Source organism: Phallusia mammillata, chromosome 2 (assembly GCF_965637545.1).
Source record: "Phallusia mammillata chromosome 2, kaPhaMamm4.hap1.1, whole genome shotgun sequence".
Taxonomy (NCBI): domain Eukaryota; kingdom Metazoa; phylum Chordata; class Ascidiacea; order Phlebobranchia; family Ascidiidae; genus Phallusia; species Phallusia mammillata.
This window is the reverse complement of record NC_137253.1, coordinates 29,084,538-29,102,969: the sequence shown is the minus strand read 5'-3', so window position 1 is coordinate 29,102,969 and position 18,432 is coordinate 29,084,538. Positions and strand designations below refer to the sequence as shown.

At 36.9% G+C, this 18,432-nt stretch overlaps 2 protein-coding genes across 2 annotated transcripts; one reads left to right on the top strand and one right to left on the bottom strand.

Annotated features, from left to right (window-relative positions):
* Positions 1–671: 671 nt before the first annotated feature.
* Positions 672–6,180, bottom strand: LOC145214878 (uncharacterized). Its single transcript, XM_080083486.1, has 7 exons — positions 5,987–6,180; positions 4,810–4,947; positions 4,067–4,126; positions 3,909–4,004; positions 2,650–2,820; positions 1,765–1,852; positions 672–1,275 (listed from the first exon to the last, which is right to left on the bottom strand). Exons 1-7 carry the CDS (start codon positions 6,107–6,109, stop codon positions 1,118–1,120), a joined length of 834 nt encoding a protein of 277 aa, XP_079939612.1. The 5' UTR covers positions 6,110–6,180; the 3' UTR covers positions 672–1,117.
* A 5,320-nt stretch (positions 6,181–11,500) lies between these two features.
* LOC145213267 (uncharacterized) lies at positions 11,501–16,067 on the top strand. Its single transcript, XM_080081498.1, has 10 exons — positions 11,501–11,743; positions 12,290–12,442; positions 12,515–12,673; positions 12,776–12,832; positions 12,928–13,099; positions 13,181–13,359; positions 13,548–13,619; positions 13,682–13,834; positions 13,894–13,965; positions 14,194–16,067. The coding sequence occupies exons 1-10, from the start codon at positions 11,501–11,503 to the stop codon at positions 14,917–14,919; spliced, it is 1,986 nt and encodes a 661-aa protein (XP_079937624.1). The 3' UTR covers positions 14,920–16,067.
* Positions 16,068–18,432: the final 2,365 nt, after the last annotated feature.

Genomic DNA, 18,432 nt, shown 5'->3' with positions numbered 1-18,432 from the left:
ACACAGTTGGCGGTTAATAGAAGTGACTATAGTTTGTTGTAGAAGTTGGAATTGTAACACGAACCTCCCCCTCCACCACGAGGGACGATCCAAGATCCAGATTCCGTCCGTGTGTCTTCTGCTACCTCACCTACACTCCAACACAGAGGGAAGTTCACTACCAACCTAACTCAAACAGTTCATTGATGAAGAAGACAGTGACTTGATGCTTGTGGTCAAGCAGAAAAAAACTGTTCCTTATGCTTAACGTCTGTAAACGTAAATTTCGCTCATGAGCGTTGAAAGCGAAGTAAAGCTGTCAGATAAACGTACTTAGTCGCAAACCGCACACAAATGCTAAGAATCCTATACAATTGATAATACAAAAGTATCTTAAATGTGCAATTCATTGTTTGACTGATCTATGACTGTACACTGGCTGATACTGCAGCAAACCAAAATGCAAAACAGTGGGCTGCAAAGCAGGCATAAAATTTCAAAGCAAAACTGCTAATAAAGCCAGCACGTGGTTTGAGGCATTTTCTTGTCAGCCGCATATGCAACAATGCCGAACGAGCAGAGCGTGCGCCAGGAACATAAAACTTCCCACAGGCACAAGACTAGAAGTGTGGCATTTTTTAGCTTACGTGCACCACCTACCGGAAAACAAATACTTTTGCTTATGTGATGACTACGGTACAAACCTTTATTAAGGTAGTGTGCTAAGAAGTTTTGAAAATAAAAAAAAACATATAGAATGGTTCAGACACTTCTCTGTGATCACGTTTTAAATATATAAAGAACAGCAAATGGCACAGTTGAGTAAAAAAACACTGATTCAACATTTATAACATAGTATTAAAAGAGCCTAAAAAAATAACAAGTACGACAATATTGCTACAACTTGTATAAAAAAATTGTATGTCTACTTTATATATTTGCACATGTAGTAGATATTTTATGCGTTCACTTTGCTATCATTACGATTTTTTGCCTTCTGGAAGATAATAACAACGCTGTTTATAAGCAGTAACTGCATTTTTTTAAAAAAGCTAAAAAATGAATTAATTTATTCTGAACTTAAGTTTACGGCAAGATAACGATCATATACAATTCATAAGAAATATTGTGCAGCATTTCAGTAGTCGTATGCTGGTGGTGGGGCTTGCTCTGTAGCGCCACTTAGAGGTATAGCAAATGCCTGTGATTCGGCCTCTTTGCTCTGAACTGCCGTATATGCATTTTGTTGGGAAACAGCTGAAGTCGAAACGGGGCCGGTTTGAATTTGACTTGAACCTGTAAAAAAGAATAAAAGTGCTGCAAAAAAGGTCAAGCACCAAATTGCTTCCTAAACAATGGTAACCTATTTTAGTGGTTGGCAAAAGATAACATAAACTGGGAAAGTTTTTTTAAAGCCCTTGGCGATAGCAAAGATGCTTGTATGATTTTAAAATGCTAACAGATTATAACTTAAGAACAAACGTTTTCATGCTTGTAGGAATTATAGAAACGTTATTATAAAATTGCCTTTTCTGTATTTTTCTATACTATAAGTTACTTTAAAGTTCAAACATCTGCATAATAAGCATAAATGGAGCTCATTCTTTGTAATTTATTGTGTGTTAAAGCAAGTTAAAATCTCATTGGTAAACCAAAAAAGAAGGAGCACAACAAATATTTTTTAGAAACAATGTAGTGCTTTAATGGTTATGTTTTGAAATCTTTCTACAACTTTTTACCAAAAATAGCCAACGCTTTGTCGAAATAACTTTAGCAAAAGCATACCTGGTACCATCACAGTGTTCACAGGAACAAATTGTTGGTTTGGGTTCATGCTTTGAACAACATAAACAGCTTGGCCTTCTGGTCGGGTCTGCAATACAAACATCATTGAGGTTGAATATAACATAAAACGTCATTTGACTCACCCAAAGTGTAAAAAAGGAAACATTTGCCAATTTAACACACAACATATCTACTGTACATTAAACATGGTAACGTTTAAGTATCGTATAATCGAGTATTGCTCATCCAGCAGTTTTGTTATAATCGACGTTTAGGCGTCCTACACAAGATAATGGCTTTTTTGGGAGACAAATTTCTGATAAAGCGACAAATTGCAACCAACTACACACAAAAACCAGCGATAACAAGATCGTGCGGCTGCTCGCACCAACGTTTAAGTTTTGTGTCCACATGGTCAATTGGTAACTTGAATGCCAATGTCACTTTTCACAATAAACAATTACTACTCAAATTTACATTTTCTTTACCAGTCGTTGTAGAATAGAAATACAGAGTTTCTTAACCGGGGGTACGTGTAACCCCTTGGGAGTATAAAGCAATAATTAAAGCATAGGGTTAAGAGATAAAAATGTCAAAACAAACATTTGTAAAAAAGCGGTTTTAGTACCGTTTGGAATACTGTTGTGCTGGAAACCTTGATTATATTTAAAGACTTTGGTCCTAATGCATGCATACATCAAATGTTAAATTTCATGTCCTTCACAAGATTTGTATTTTCTTTTATTAGTCGTTGTAGGAAAAAAGTACAAACAAATAGCGTTAAAGCCTAAAAAGGTACAAACGCAAAAAAATTGTTAGAACCGGTAATTTACAGGGTAAATTTTAACAATACAGCCAAATACAAAAAGCAGAAATTATGTTTACCTGGTTGTTATAAGCACAGCAGTCACAGCAGCTACTGCAACAACTGACGTGTCCAGCAGCAGAAAGAGTGTAACAACAGTAGGTGGCGCTCACGATACATAGGATGAAAGTTACAAACCCAAATACGGCTAGGACGATTTCGATATTATGAAGAAAAATGGATCTAGAGCTCTGAAAGGTTTACAATGTTAAAAGTTACACCCTACAGATTCTTGTCGCATTACACGACTGTACTTTTAAAAGGGATGGACATACTTAGGTTTTATGACTGTTGTTTTGAGTAAACGCATTGTTGCCCATGGGGCGATTATCCCGCCCAATTGGGCCGGTTTCTGACATCGAATTACGGGTTGCTTTTTTTCGGCGAGTGGTTAACAGCTTAATTATTTGTTATTTTAAATGCATTTTAACATACATGTGCATTGCAAGCAGTTAAAGAGAGTGTATTTGGGCTTGAGTTTTACTGTTTGGGAATGCGACCCAGCAACACTGATTCAGTGTGCTATAACTCAGTGGTCGACAACCCTTTTTTATTGCGGACCGTTTTTGAAACAGAAATTTTATCGCGGACCGGTCTACAAACAATAACCACAAATATTTAGCAATGAAAACGCCTAAATAAGTTCATCATTCCCGGGATACATGGTTTTAAAGAATTAAACATGAAAAAGTAACGGCCCGGTAACAAACTCCTCGCGAACCGGTACCGGATCGACGGTTGCCGACCACTGCTATAACTATTGCAAGCAATCACAGGCTTGACAAAAAAAATGTATGGCAAACTTGTGGTTTTATGCATCTGACAGTACTCTGATTACATAAGGTTATCAAACGTCATTGAATGTATAAATGTAGACAAATACGCACAATTTTATGACATGTTTGTAGTTTGTACATTGCTCAAGTGGGTATAAGCGGGTGTAACAGATTATTTTTATCATTAGTGACCCTTTACATCACTGATGATGGCATGATCATTTGCCGAGACGTTTGAACAATAGAGCATGTCGCTTTTTACGTCTATTTGGACCGTTTATTTTGTCTTATGCTATAGTTTTGATTCGTAAAATATCTTTTGTAGTTTCGTGAAATTCTAAATTATTCCCCCAGTAATTTTAGACCTACTGAGTTATTTATTGGGCCGACGTTGTCGCAAATGGTAACGCCTAAACATATGGCGAGCATTCGGTCAACAGCAGAAAAAACACTCAGCATCATTTAATGTGGTTGGCCATTGAATGTAAGAAAACGATACATACCCTGAATCTGAGAATAAGAGACATGGGTATGGCAATTGAGAACATAACTGCTGAGAAGATGGAAGCAACGATCGACAAAGACATGTGGCTATTGATCTATAAAAGAGAATCCGGTTGAAAAATCGAAGAGTTAAAAAGTTAAATATCAAACAACCTACCATGCATTGGGTTGCATGTTTTCTTCCACTCAGGATTCCAAGCAAACCGGCAACAATAACCTGATATACAAACTAAGCGGTAAAATATATGTAAGTTATGTTTAAATGAGGCAGGGTAATATTGTAGTTAACATTTTACACCCTTGTTCGTTTAATTTTATCGTTTCACAAAGCTACATAGGTGGGATAACAGAAAATACTGAACAAGCGTTTCGTCCACCAGGTTTCATAACAATTTTGTCGTTAAACTGATGTGATTCTAAACAAAAAATTAGTTGTTTAAATTTATTATTGTATTATTTTGACGCATATTGCCTTCCCCTAATAACTAAGGCTTAAGCGTTGTTACTGAGTCATACAGCAAACTAAAAGTCATCAGTGGATAAACACTTTCTTATCTGTTTGCAATGTATGTCATTACCCTGATGAAGGTGTTTCGTATGGGACATCGAAACGTTGGCATATTAAAATAAAAAACTGCCGGAAGAGCTGAAAATTTTGTTGATACGTTATGCCTGGCAGCAACAGTGTATTCACTTTCTTATCTATTGAACACGCTAAAATCAAAAATATTTTTTAAAGGACAGGACAGAGAGAATCGGAAAAGCAGGAATCACATTCATTTGAAAACAAAGGTACGATTTTGAAATCTTAACTTTAAGTATTTTTTAAATTGAAAAAATGTTATGACTCTTTTATAGGCATAATGTCGGAAGTGCAATATTTCGTATTTAAACACTTACCCATACTCCACACCATAACCCCTGACCCATATAAAATGTTTCGTTATAATATGACGATGTTATTCTGTCGTCGTAGCTGTAAGCCAGTGCAACGATTCCAAGCAACGTTGAGAAAAGACCGAGCAAAAATTCAGTGACCTACAATCAAAAAAATATAGGACATTGAAAACTTATTCACATACAAAGGTAGACATTGCGATAAAGAATTTAAACCAACTTTATTCAACAAACTTTAATGTTTTGTTTAAAACAATAAACAGATTGCATTATTAGAATATTTGCATTCATTCGAACATTTGCAATTCCTATAGTCTTGGTAATGAAAATTATAGAAGTTAAACATCAGGCTATACCACTAGAACAGTTGTAATTTTTGTTATGCTCAATGGGCGTAATGCTCACAATGATTCCGCCGCCGTTGTTTCACTGCAAGTTAGCTATATCATTTTCAGTTGATTTTTTTTATTTCTGGTGTTTATGACTTTAATTTGTTCAAGCCATCAAATTCCGCTTAGTTGTATATCAAAATTGGACATTAAATTCAAATATTTTATTCGCATGTATATTCGATAAACTACTGAAGACGCGTTTCGAACTATGTGTCGTGACCTGAACGCTATACAAGTCAAGAACTTTTTATGTTTAGTCAGTACATAGTACATAATATCACAGTATTTGTGTTATGTGCTCACACCACAAGTAGCGCCCGTTGTGCTTCGCGACATGCTTTGTCGACCTGGAAACTTAACTGTGGTGTCCGGCGTCAAGGACTCAGACATACGGTGTGTTTACGATTTGTCTACCTAAGGGTCAGTACAGTTTTTTTAAACTTCAATTCTTTTGAAGTTTTTTCTCAAATAACACAAAACCCTGAGTCAGAATTTGAACCTACGCTCTTACGAACATAAGGCAGTTGCGCTAACCGATTGTTCACGTCGGCAAACCACTTGTTCAACTGTTTCATATTTACATCCATATTCTGGTGTTGCCGTATTTCAGCACAATAGTGTTGTGAACGCAATTGCCAAAACTAAGGCTCATAAGCAAATGATGCTTACCGCTTGGATATATGCGACACAACTTTATTTGCCTGTCATGAAATTTACCAGTAAATAATCGCGTAATCGACGCGTAAAAGCCAGACTACGTAATTAAAAATTTATCAAATTAAAATTACCCCCAGGCCAAGAAGAACTTTCTTGCAATGCGCCAGTCTCTTTTCATTTGAATTCACAACCGCTGATACCGGGACTTGAATCATCATTCCAGGCTGCTGGATAGGTGCTTGAAGCGTTGTCATTCTTATATCAGTCAATATGGTTTGCTAAATTCACCTTCAAACAAGTTGCAAGAAAAATGGTTACACATGCTAGGGTTAGTTGTATGGTAATATTTTGTGGCAAAGTAGCAATTTTCTATGCCAATAAACAATAATTTTAGTTTATGTACCATCACTACATGGAAAATAAATTATAAACAAGCAAATCCTTGCAAAGGAACCCTTTTTTGACATCTATTCCTGTAATCTGTGAGATAAATTGAAACTCACAAAAGGATGACTTCCTTATATGTCATTAAACTTAGTTGTATGTGACCCTGTGTAACTAATATTGCATGTAAGTAGTCCATGTACTGCTGCTGGTCTAAAGGAAAACAATAAAAATGCCAGTCGCATGCAGATTTTCTTTTTAATATAACAACATTTCGTGTAATAAAGTTAACACTTCGATTTACTCTATTAGTGTCACATTTGCATACACGATCACAGCAGACCAAGACAATTAAACCAAATCTAAACCTGTTTCTCCTTTTTTGACAAAATATATTTCCTCTGTGTATAACATACACGAAACACGACCACTACACTGCAAACAAACAGAACCGCACTAACTTAAATGCCAATCACACAAACTACATGTTTATCTGCAACACGCAGGGTGTATGTTGTCACGAGCACTCGTGATAAACTTTTCAGGAAGCAGTGACGCCAATCTGTCAGCTGGCTAGTTCTGTCTGACGCGATGCCGTCACTCGAGCGTGTCTGTTTTGAGCCCGAGGGACAAACGTCACACAGAAAAAATACGCTTGTGGGAATTCCCCCTTAACATAAGTGGCAAGTGTAGTGGTTCTCAACTGGTAGTCCATGGACCTAGTGGTCCATTATGCTCTTTTTGGTGGTCCACAAAATTTAGTAACAAAATTGAGATGATTACATACTACATGTTGAAAGAGTATCAAAATGCTAGCTGTTAATAAATGTATCTCACTTCTTGAAAATCGGTTTTAATAAATTATACTTAAAGCCCAAATGGTTGTTATGTATGCATACTTCAGTCTTGCTCAAACACGAAATGGTCCATGATATTATTTTTACTGGGCCGGTGGTCCATGGCCCGAAACGAGTTGAGAACCAATGGCTAGCGACAAGCTCGGGGCAAATTTATTCATAAAAACACTTGATCTTGATTATTGTTAGCTTGATCACCAAAATAACAAGGACCTTGCATAGCTTGACAAGTAGTTTTTTGTACATTGAAGATTGAAATGTTATATCATCATTAATACCCACTTTTTGTTCCAACCTTTTGAACAGCTTATATTTGCAATCACATTGTTAACGGTCAAAATTGTGCAATTTACTTTTTGATTAATCTAACCTGATACAGAAAACCCAAATACAAAACAACTGTCAAAAAGTAGAACTGCTTCACAAACTGCTGTAAAACCAAGTGTCTCATCAACGCCAGCAAGTGCCTTGAGGCATTTTATCTTTATTAAAGGACGCAGAAATGCTGAGTAAGCAAAACGTGTACCAGGCATAAAGCTTTACCGACTGCTAGTGTGGCATTGTCACACACACCATCTACCAGAAAATAAGTATTCTAGCTTGGCGTAAACTATGATAAAAACTTTTATTTGGGTAGTGTATTGATAAGATAACAAACACGGAAACTAAAGATTGGAATCGTAGAGACATGTTTCGATGACATCGTCGTAAACATCTAAACAGCAAAAGAGCAAAGAATAAAGAAAACACTTAAACAAGCAATAACATAAAGTACCACGAAAAGACAGCTTTATGCGTTTGACGCAGAAGCGCTTCTTTAGGTGCAGAACTAAATTGCAGCATGTATAACTTTTTAATCTATTTTATATATTTGCACATGTAGATTTTATGTATTCGTTTTGCTATCGTAACGATTTTTCGACTATTCGCAGTTCTTGACAATGTTAAAGCAGAAAATTATATTTTTGAAAGGTAAAGACCAATTCCACTTTGCTAAACTCAACTTTATAGGAAAAATATAATGATCATATACATCCCCTCTTCCACATAGTAAAGCGTTTTAGTCGTCGTAAGCTGGTGGTTGAGCTTGTTCTGTAGCGCTACCTTGCGTTAATGCAGATGTCTGGGATTCAACCTCTTTGCTCTGAACTGCTGAAAAAGCGTTTTAGTGCGGAACAGATCAAGTCGAAACCGGGACGGTTTGAATTTGACTTGAACCTGTGAAAGAGGGCAACAAATGCGGCAAGATTTTCGATTGATTTTCAACTACTCACAAAGTGATTGGCCTTCTAGTGGTCCGCAAAGATAACTTAAACTGGAAAAGTTTATTTAAAATATCCCGTAACGGTTCTTTTCTAGAAAAAATATTTTGTGTTGAAAAGTGAACAGAATATAACATAATAACAAACGTTTCCATGCTTGCTAGAAAAATTGTCATATTTTTTTCTTATACCTATAGGGTCTTTTTATTTTCATAAATTTTTCTGAAAAATATTACTTTGTTTGATTTCGAATCAAACTGATCGCTCTGGAACAATGTTTCTGGCAGAGTTTTATGCGAGAACAAAAAAGGGCCTGAAAGGGTATGAAATACTGTTGAAGATATGCTGTTCGTTTGTGTCACATGCATGTATCATCTATAAAAAAAACAGTAAAAATCCAAGCAGTTAGTGCATTGACATAATAAGGTTATTTTCGACTTTTTAAATCGACCAGGCATACGTTATATAGCAGAATGAGACTGTACTGTTTTAGAAATTATTCGGGATACACATTCTCAGGCCAAAATATAAATATATGGGAAACTACTGACTTCTGGCAATTCTATAAAAGAAGCTAAAGACGTTTTTTTATACATTAGGCTAATATGATGTATGGTTATTTTTGAATCTTTAAAAAGATTTATTTTCCCCACTATTCGTATCTACTACGGCCGTGGTTCTCAACTGGGGGCCCATGGACTTAGTGGTCTATAAGGGGTTGGTCCACAGGACCACAGGACCACAGGACGTTAATTATATTTGGTAATTAACTTAAATAAGTTTTTTGTAATTTGTTGAATATTCATTACGATCAAAGCCTATCCGAATTATCGGCCATATCTGGTTAGTTGCTTGATATCAGTGCTCAAAATTCTGTATTAAAGGAATACATTTCAAGTCAATATGCTTGTTAAGGATGCCTCCTTTATCCTTATTTAACGGACTGATCCAGGTTATTCTCTTAATCGAACCAGTGGTCCATGACCTAAAACGCGTTGAAAACCTATGCACTTCGGTATGTGATGTATAGGTTATCCCAGACTACAGTGAAGTAACGGACAATCCACTAATGTGTACAAATTAGAAGCCCGCAATGTTCACAAAAGTCTTCGTGCGCGCATGATCACATGGTTGTTATATTTAGAGACGTCGTCTTTATTCAGAGTCAAAAGTTTTTTTGTTTAACAACACAATCACCTTTTTACTTGCGCTCTATTGATCATACGTGAGGCGCGACGCCACGTCACTGGGTTGTGGCGGTACTGTGGAAGGAATAACAAATTCCAGTTCAAATGATTCGTTCCAGTTGTTGTGAGGTTTGTGAAATATCAGAGGTTATTTTCTGACCAAGTGACTAAAACTCGAATTCTGATAGTGTCGCTCTAAATGATGATTTCGTTTTAGCCTTGTTTTCGGTCGCTTTATTACCAATCGGATGAATTGCATCGCAATTGCGCTGTAAAAGGGCTTGTGTGCCTCAAAAAGAGGAACTAGTTTTGGTAACATTTTACGTGACCATGCTGTCGTAAACAACGTCTTTTGGTGTCTGACAGCAGCTCTAAGTAGCTGATTTTAAGTAAATTCTAAGTAGCTGATCAACTTTATTTTACGGTACACCTATGACTTATAGTACAGAAACAATACTCGTAATTGAAACTTAAAACTGGAATCACCCAGTCCGTTGCTTGGTGGATGAAGACTAATAAACCTTATAACAATGGATGCAAAAAAAGTACATCCATAAGTTGATTTCTGAACATACATCCAGTTAAAAAAAAGAATGTTGTTGGGCCTGTTTATTGATAGCAGAACGGTCTTAGCCTCATGTTATCGAGACAGGGGTTTGATACGTTTGCTTTACTTTACGTTACTTGTAAACTTACACATGTAGGTTGTTTTCAATGCATCGTTTCGTTTTGTCAGCACCATTTGTCACTTAGGCATGGCAGTTTCAATGCCAGTAGATAGATTGTTAATTGATACGTCTGTGATTATTATTGAATTGCATGGGAGGTCTGCACAACTTGCTATAGCCGCAGCGGCAACTGCGGGTGGATATTTTTTCTGGAAGGTTCAAAATCCAAATAGATTTGTTGACGCCATATGCGCGTCAGTAACTGAGGTGACAGGAGCTATTGTCGAGCGTATACGCCGAGGGACTCTCAGGGACTCTCTAGTTCTCACAGTCCTTGCTGAAACATCGGAGATAGCGCAAAGGGTGACGGATGCATGTCAATCCGGTGCTTTGTTGGCTGAGATAAACAAGGCTCTTTCAAGATATTCCAGCGAATTCCAAGACGGTGTGGGTCAATTTGAGTCAATTCAAATTACTTCTCATCAAAAAGTAAAATCAAGACCGGACAAATTGCGAAGGCGGAAAGAAGATGCTAAACGAAATCTTGCACTTGCGGCTCGAAACGGACTCAGACAGACAGAAGTAAGCTGCGTATTTTTGAGTCAAAACACTATCTATTGAACAAATCGCATACCCAGAAAAGATAAAAAGAAAAAAAGCGAAAAAATAGTGTCACGGGCTTATAAATGACCTAGAAGCAACTAAAAGTTGAGCTTACAAATGTGTTTTTGAATTCAATTCAAAGTACATTTAGTATGTTTGTTTTTTTCAGAAGGTGGACATCTACAAAGAAAACACATCTTCAACTTCGTTGGAAAAAGGTATTTCTTACTACAGAAAACCGTATAACTCTTTAGTCAGAACATTTATTATTTGTTGATATTTATAGTGGTAAAAAGCTTTGAAAAGCTAAAGGCGCTGTTGGAAAGAAATTTGTCAGCACTCAATTTATACTTGTATTAAAATATTAAAAGAGTACAAACGATAAAAGACAAGCAATGCAGATATAACGGTCGCGACAGAACCACCGCTCAACACCAACTCTCCCCGTCTAACCTCAAGGGCCACGTCTCGCTACAACGACGCAACATAGAATTGCATTTATGACGTCAGAGGGTGATGCCAAAAATACGTAGCAATAGTATTAGAGGGTAGCTTAAAAGTGAAGTAAATTATTAGTCAAAGCCACCCCTATCTTGGAATGAAAAATATAAAATAAAGGCCTATATATAGTTAAAGCTGAAATCCAACATCTGTTAATGATGGTGAAATTAATTTCCAACGGCAATGTACGTTGTAAACAACCGTCATAACAAAATTATAATCAAGCTAACGTTTGCTACAGAGGAAAGAAAAGCCATACATATACTTAAAAGAGGCAAGGACAAAAAATTTCAACTCGATAAACTGAGCTTGAAAACGGCACTGAACCATGCCGAAGGACATCCTATATCAATCATTACCATCAGTGGAGGCAAGAAGAGTGGAAAGTCCTTTATGCTCAACGTGTTTGTACATCTCCATATAAAGGTAAAAAAAATGGCGGAACGTATTGTTCGATATTTCTTAGTCTTGTATTTTAATCACTTGCCGTTTTTACGATATTCCCGCGAACATTTAGCATTTTAGCTGTAAAAATATTCGCAGGGTGTCGGTGTTTTAGATTTCAAACTGTATTTCTAAACATTGATTTTTTAATTTTAACACTGCAGACGTTTTTATGACCCTCTTACATCTATTAAATGACCCTTTTTATGACCCTCTGGCATCTAAAAAAACAATAATTTTTCTGTGCGTGGCTCTTTAACACTGAGTGACATCAGTTTAATAATTTACCAATTCCTTTTGTTTGAAATGTGTTTCCATTAAAATTGGGGTGGTGTGTTTCTCTGAGCTAGAGAAAAAAACGTAATGCTGATTGGCGAATACGGCGCACTCGGCGAGGCGTTCAAAAGAACGCAATCTGTCCCGTTCACTGCAGTTGCTTATATGAAACTTAAGTCAAGCGTTAGTGAGGATGGATTTTACAAGAAGTTTATTACTTACCATGATTGGTCAATGCGATATTTTTCTTAGGGAATGCCGAAAAAAGGGTGGGCAATCCTTTCCGCCTTCACCAAGCCAGAACAGTTAATGACAGTGTTTGGATGGAATGATGGCAGAACATCCAACAGTGAAGGAATCTGGATGCTGGACAAACCTTTGATGGTTGATACTTTAAATGGCAAGGTTGATTAACTTTCTTTTGAACTTTATTGCAGTTGACAATTAGTTTCCGGTTCATCACCACAAAAAATGCAGGTTGCTCTTTATCTGGTGGACGTACAACAAGGAACGGTGGATAGTTCAACCTCTAAGAAGGAATCGACTCAAATAATTACTCTTGCAACCCTTATGAGCTCGCACCTGATCTTGAACTTTAGAGGACAAATACAAGCAGCGTACAGTGAAAACTTTGAAGTAAGTGTAGCATGTTGTCAATTTCCACTTTCAGTAACACAAAGTAAAAGCTATTTTCTAAAAAAGTTTTTGGTTTAGTTTAATGCTTCTACTTTGTTTTAGTTTTTGAAAGATGTTAGTGGCTATTTACATGAAGTATCGCCAAAGCCTATGCTTCAGGTTGGTTGTTTAAAATTACCTAATGTGGTTTTGTAATTGTGTTTTTATATTGCTGTTTTATACTACAAACTTTTCGGACACTTTTTTATTGTTAGGAAATGTCCTTTTTTATTCGAGACGATTCGTGCGAGGAAAATATGGCAGAGGGGACAAAAGTACCAGGGTTTGAAACATTGGCAACTCGGACCAGAATAATAAAATTTCCCACTCCTAATAAAAGCGTGACAGGGCGACATGAAAAGGAAACACAATCGATTGAAATACTTGGTCGGTCATAAGTAAAATATCTATGCGATTTAAATTGGAAATGATTTGTAACACCACTAAACGCACATTGTGTGTAATTAGGTATCGGTGACACCTTTTTACAACAAGTGGACACTGTATTTAATGACATCAAACAAAACGCACGACCATTTCAACAAAATGACCTTGAACTTAACGGTCAGCAAATCTATGACCACACCCTGATCTGCTGCAAGCACTTGCTGACCGATCAAGAACCAAGTGCTGCAAAGCTGGGCAAGGTTTGTCGACTGAAAAAATGATTATTCCTAAATCCTTGGATTCAAAACAAAAGTCATGTTATGACTGTAGGTCGCCTGATTTATGTTGCATAGATGCACAAAAGTTGCTGCATGTAGCAAGTGTTACTTTTTGTAGCTACAGAAACTTGTTTAAATTGTAATTCGGTATCAAAGCAAAACCTTTTTAGGCGATGGCCTCTTTACAGCTACAAAGACTGTTGGAGGAAAGTGTAGAAAAGTACGAAAGTGTTATTAATAAGGTGAGCATAATTTATTATCAAAACTACAATTTTCAAACCGTTTTATATATACTAATGCGCAGAACTTGCAAGACTTTGAAAAAGGTGAACGCAGTTGTCAGCACCTTAAGGAAAAATCCCTTCAAAAATTTGATGAAGCTCCCAAGTGGGGAAGACATGACTTAATAGAAAAATGCAAGGGAGAGATGGCAGAGAAAATTGATGATATTAACGAGGTTCGTTTTCATATTTGCGCACATATAGTTATCTTAAACAGAAATACAAAAAAATTTAGTCGGTGGCAACTTCGCAACTGGACAAACGTTTGAAAGAGAAAGCGACGTACTATGAGACTACTATGACAACGGTAAGCATAGGTGTATTTTTTATGTAAATGTAGTATCAAACTACCAAGGCAATTAATGATAAGTAAGCTACAGACAGTGCACACTATTTCCACTGGTAAGGTCTCATCAGTGCAGTGGGGATAAGACATACACAGTTTGACCATTCTGTAGCCATTTAAGTACTCTTTGGTGGAAGTAACAGGAGTAAAATTGTGGGAGTTTAATAATTGTTTAATTTTCTTGTCCAGGATTTACAAGGCTCCAAGGAAGGCCACTATAATTGTCATCAATACCACAAGCGGTTGGTGCAAGAAATACTACAATCTTTTGACAAAGCTCCGAAGCTAGGAAGTGATGGTTTGGTCACAGAATACAGGAAAGAGTTAATTGACAACATTACCCACATTTATAAGGTCCTGTCATGTGCATTTGCACAAAGGAAATTTTCGCTTGGTGTGGTTCAAAACCAAAATGAAGAACTGATGACTACAAATGCAGAACTAAAAAACAAAAATGCTTGTTTGACAGCTGAAAGAAAAGAAAACGAACAAAAACTGCAAAAACTGGCGGAAAACGCAGAGCAAAACCAACAAAAAATACAACGGCTGACTATAGACGCAAACCAAAACCAAGAGACAATAAAAAAACTGAGAACTGCTGTCAAAGACGAAGAACAAAAAATACAACGGCTTACTATAGAACTGAAGGAAAAAAAACGCAAAATTGAAGAGTTGGAAAAGAAACAGGGAATGCAGAATCGAAAGGTTTATGAGATTCTAGGCAACCATGAGGGACAAATAGAACAAATGAAATGTAACCAAACACACAATGAGGAACAGACGGAGTTGATGGAGAATATTTCAAAAAGTTTGACAACATTTAATGAATCCATAATGCCAACGATACCAAAACATGATGAACAAAATTGCGACAAGCACACGACCAACACCGGGACATCACAGATATTTGAATAAATTGCAACACAACTGGAGATACAAAAATGTACATATATGCTACTTCTGTTCCCACTTATACTAGAAAGATGTGCACGTCTATATCGTCTGGTGACCACAGCTTGAAAAAGCGGCAATGTTGAACCTAAAAAGACTTACAGAAATCAAAATGTTCGTTTAGTGCGGTCAGATTGGATACTTTTGGTTCCAAATCCACAGCACTTTAACGACAGAACAACAACAAAAACACTCACCACTCGGTAACGTACCAGAAAACAATGCACCACAATCGTCTGATTATGCTGACTACATTCATGTAGCTGTTTTTGACCAAAATAACAGCTTTTTAATAGTAACAAAAGTAGGTTTTCGGAATTCTACGCTGGATTTACTGTTCTATTTTTGCTAAGAAAGTAAAAAAAAATAGTTTTAGCAATTGTTTTCTTTGCTCCATATAGGTTGTGACAAGTTTTATTCATTGTGGCTATTGTCTGTAATGTAATTTTATATTACAAATCGTTTTGGGCATGGGATTAATGACGTAAAATACATAATTGTTGCACAGGTGAACTGCCAATCGCAAAAACAGCATTTTCTTAGGGTATGACTTGTGTTTTATTTTACTTATGATTAATGTCTTTATGAATCCATTGAAATTGTTTTGTTGTTGAAAATTCTTTGTACATTGTTTTTAAATTCATAGTTCGTAGTGGCTCCCTGTCGAAATTGAGCGGTGGTCATGCCACAAACACGTCAGCATTTCCATTTTTGGCGTTGACGTAGCACCCTATAGTGCAGAAGTACAATATTTTTTGAACTATACGTTATGGCTGTCAGAGCTATTGCTTGACTGGGTTTGGTTTGATCAAGAAGTTTTTATGTTAGCCGTGTTGTTTTTGCCATACTTAAGTCTTCAAAAATCATTAATTCTTGACCTCTTCATACTTAAGTCTAAAAAAATCTTTAATGTTTAAAAAATTCTGTTGTATAAACTTTGTAAAAACAACACTGACTTAAGTAGGGCTTGTGTTTTATTTCCACTCCGATTGCTTTTTTGTGAATCCATTGAAAGTCTTTTGTTGTTTAAAATTCTTAATACATTGTTTTTGGATTCACAGTTCGCAGTGGCTCCCATGTAGAATCACAAACACGTCAGCGTTTCCGTTTTATGTGTGAGTCATGTTTGGTCGACGTAGCACCTATTAGTGTGGAAGTATAATATCTTTTACACTGTGCGGCTTTGTCTGTCAGATTTTGGTTTGTCAAGGTGAACGGGCTATTTTAATACTGGGATCAGCCCTGAAGCGTATTTGCGGACCAGCGATCACTGATATAGAAATATGATAGACACTTTTCAATGGGTCTGGTGTACTGTGATTTGGCCATGCTCATTAAAGGCGTTATATATAACGATTTGATTTTGGTTTTGATAGGTTAGTTAAGATAAGGTGCAGTGTTGATATGCCAGCATATGAAGCGAGAACGGTGATGGCCACGTAACGGCACGAATGGTGGAATGTATGCAAGGTGTCAAACACCGGCTTTGCAGCGTCTGTCATCCTTGAGCACTTGTGCAGAAAGCGTAGGCCAGGGGTCACAAAGCTAAAATCTCACACGTCAGTTTTTCCAGTACTTCAACTGGTTCGATTGTATGGCCTAAGAAAAGATATTTAACGCTTGGGTATACTTGCTAATTGCTATGCGCTAAACGTATTACCCATTTCCTGTTTTTATCACCGCATCCTACTTAGCAGTGATAGACCGACTAGGCCAAATTAGGTTTGAAACGAAACAATATGATTAATACAGTTTTCTGCGTTGGGGTTTGTAAGCTATGCGGCTGTCCCGCGTTTTGACAAACAATTTCAGGCACGCTGCAACAATAGTTTGGTCGGGGTCTTAATTTAAGTTAAGTTAGGTATATTGCGCAAAATAGTAGATGGCATAATTGGTGACTAAACTCACTACAGCACTGACCTGTATGTCAAACACTTCGTTAAAGCGGTTTATGGCGCCTATTGTCTTACGCTCAACCTTGGCAATTTCATCGGTTTTTGTTTTTTGTTTCGGTTTACACGCAACGATAAAATTTATCTTACATACTTAAACTATTTGCGCCATTCTGTTCTGTTTGTTTATTCGTATTTTTTACTTTGAACTTCAATAGGCCACAAAACGTTTTGTGTGTAGGTTTTTCCAAGTTTTTCTGAACAAAACCGAGTTGCCTATATATTAGCACCCTATAGTGCAGAAGTACAATATTTTTTGAACTATACGTTATGGCTGTCAGAGCTATTGCTTGACTGGGTTTGGTTTGATCAAGAAGTTTTTATGTTAGCCGTGTTGTTTTTGCCATACTTAAGTCTTCAAAAATCATTAATTCTTGACCTCGTCATACTTAAGTCTAAAAAAATCTTTAATGTTTAAAAAATTCTGTTGTATAAACTTTGTAAAAACAACACTGACTTAAGTAGGGCTTGTGTTTTATTTCCACTCCGATTGCTTTTTTGTGAATCCAATGAAAGTCTTTTGTTGTTTAAAATTCTTAATACATTGTTTTTGGATTCACAGTTCGCAGTGGCTCCCATGTAGAATCACAAACACGTCAGCGTTTCCGTTTTATGTGTGAGTCATGTTTGGTCGACGTAGCACCTATTAGTGTGGAAGTATAATATCTTTTACACTGTGCGGCTTTGTCTGTCAGATTTTGGTTTGTCAAGGTGAACGGGCTATTTTAATACTGGGATCAGCCCTGAAGCGTATTTGCGGACCAGCGATCACTGATATAGAAATATGATAGACACTTTTCAATGGGTCTGGTGTACTGTGATTTGGCCATGCTCATTAAAGGCGTTATATATAACGATTTGATTTTGGTTTTGATAGGTTAGTTAAGATAAGGTGCAGTGTTGATATGCCAGCATATGAAGCGAGAACGGTGATGGCCACGTAACGGCACGAATGGTGGAATGTATGCAAGGTGTCAAACACCGGCTTTGCAGCGTCTGTCATCCTTGAGCACTTGTGCAGAAAGCGTAGGCCAGGGGTCACAAAGCTAAAATCTCACACGTCAGTTTTTCCAGTACTTCAACTGGTTCGATTGTATGGCCTAAGAAAAGATATTTAACGCTTGGGTATACTTGCTAATTGCTATGCGCTAAACGTATTACCCATTTCCTGTTTTTATCACCGCATCCTACTTAGCAGTGATAGACCGACTAGGCCAAATTAGGTTTGAAACGAAACAATATGATTAATACAGTTTTCTGCGTTGGGGTTTGTAAGCTATGCGGCTGTCCCGCGTTTTGACAAACAATTTCAGGCACGCTGCAACAATAGTTTGGTCGGGGTCTTAATTTAAGTTAAGTTAGGTATATTGCGCAAAATAGTAGATGGCATAATTGGTGACTAAACTCACTACAGCACTGACCTGTATGTCAAACACTTCGTTAAAGCGGTTTATGGCGCCTATTGTCTTACGCTCAACCTTGGCAATTTCATCGGTTTTTGTTTTTTGTTTCGGTTTACACGCAA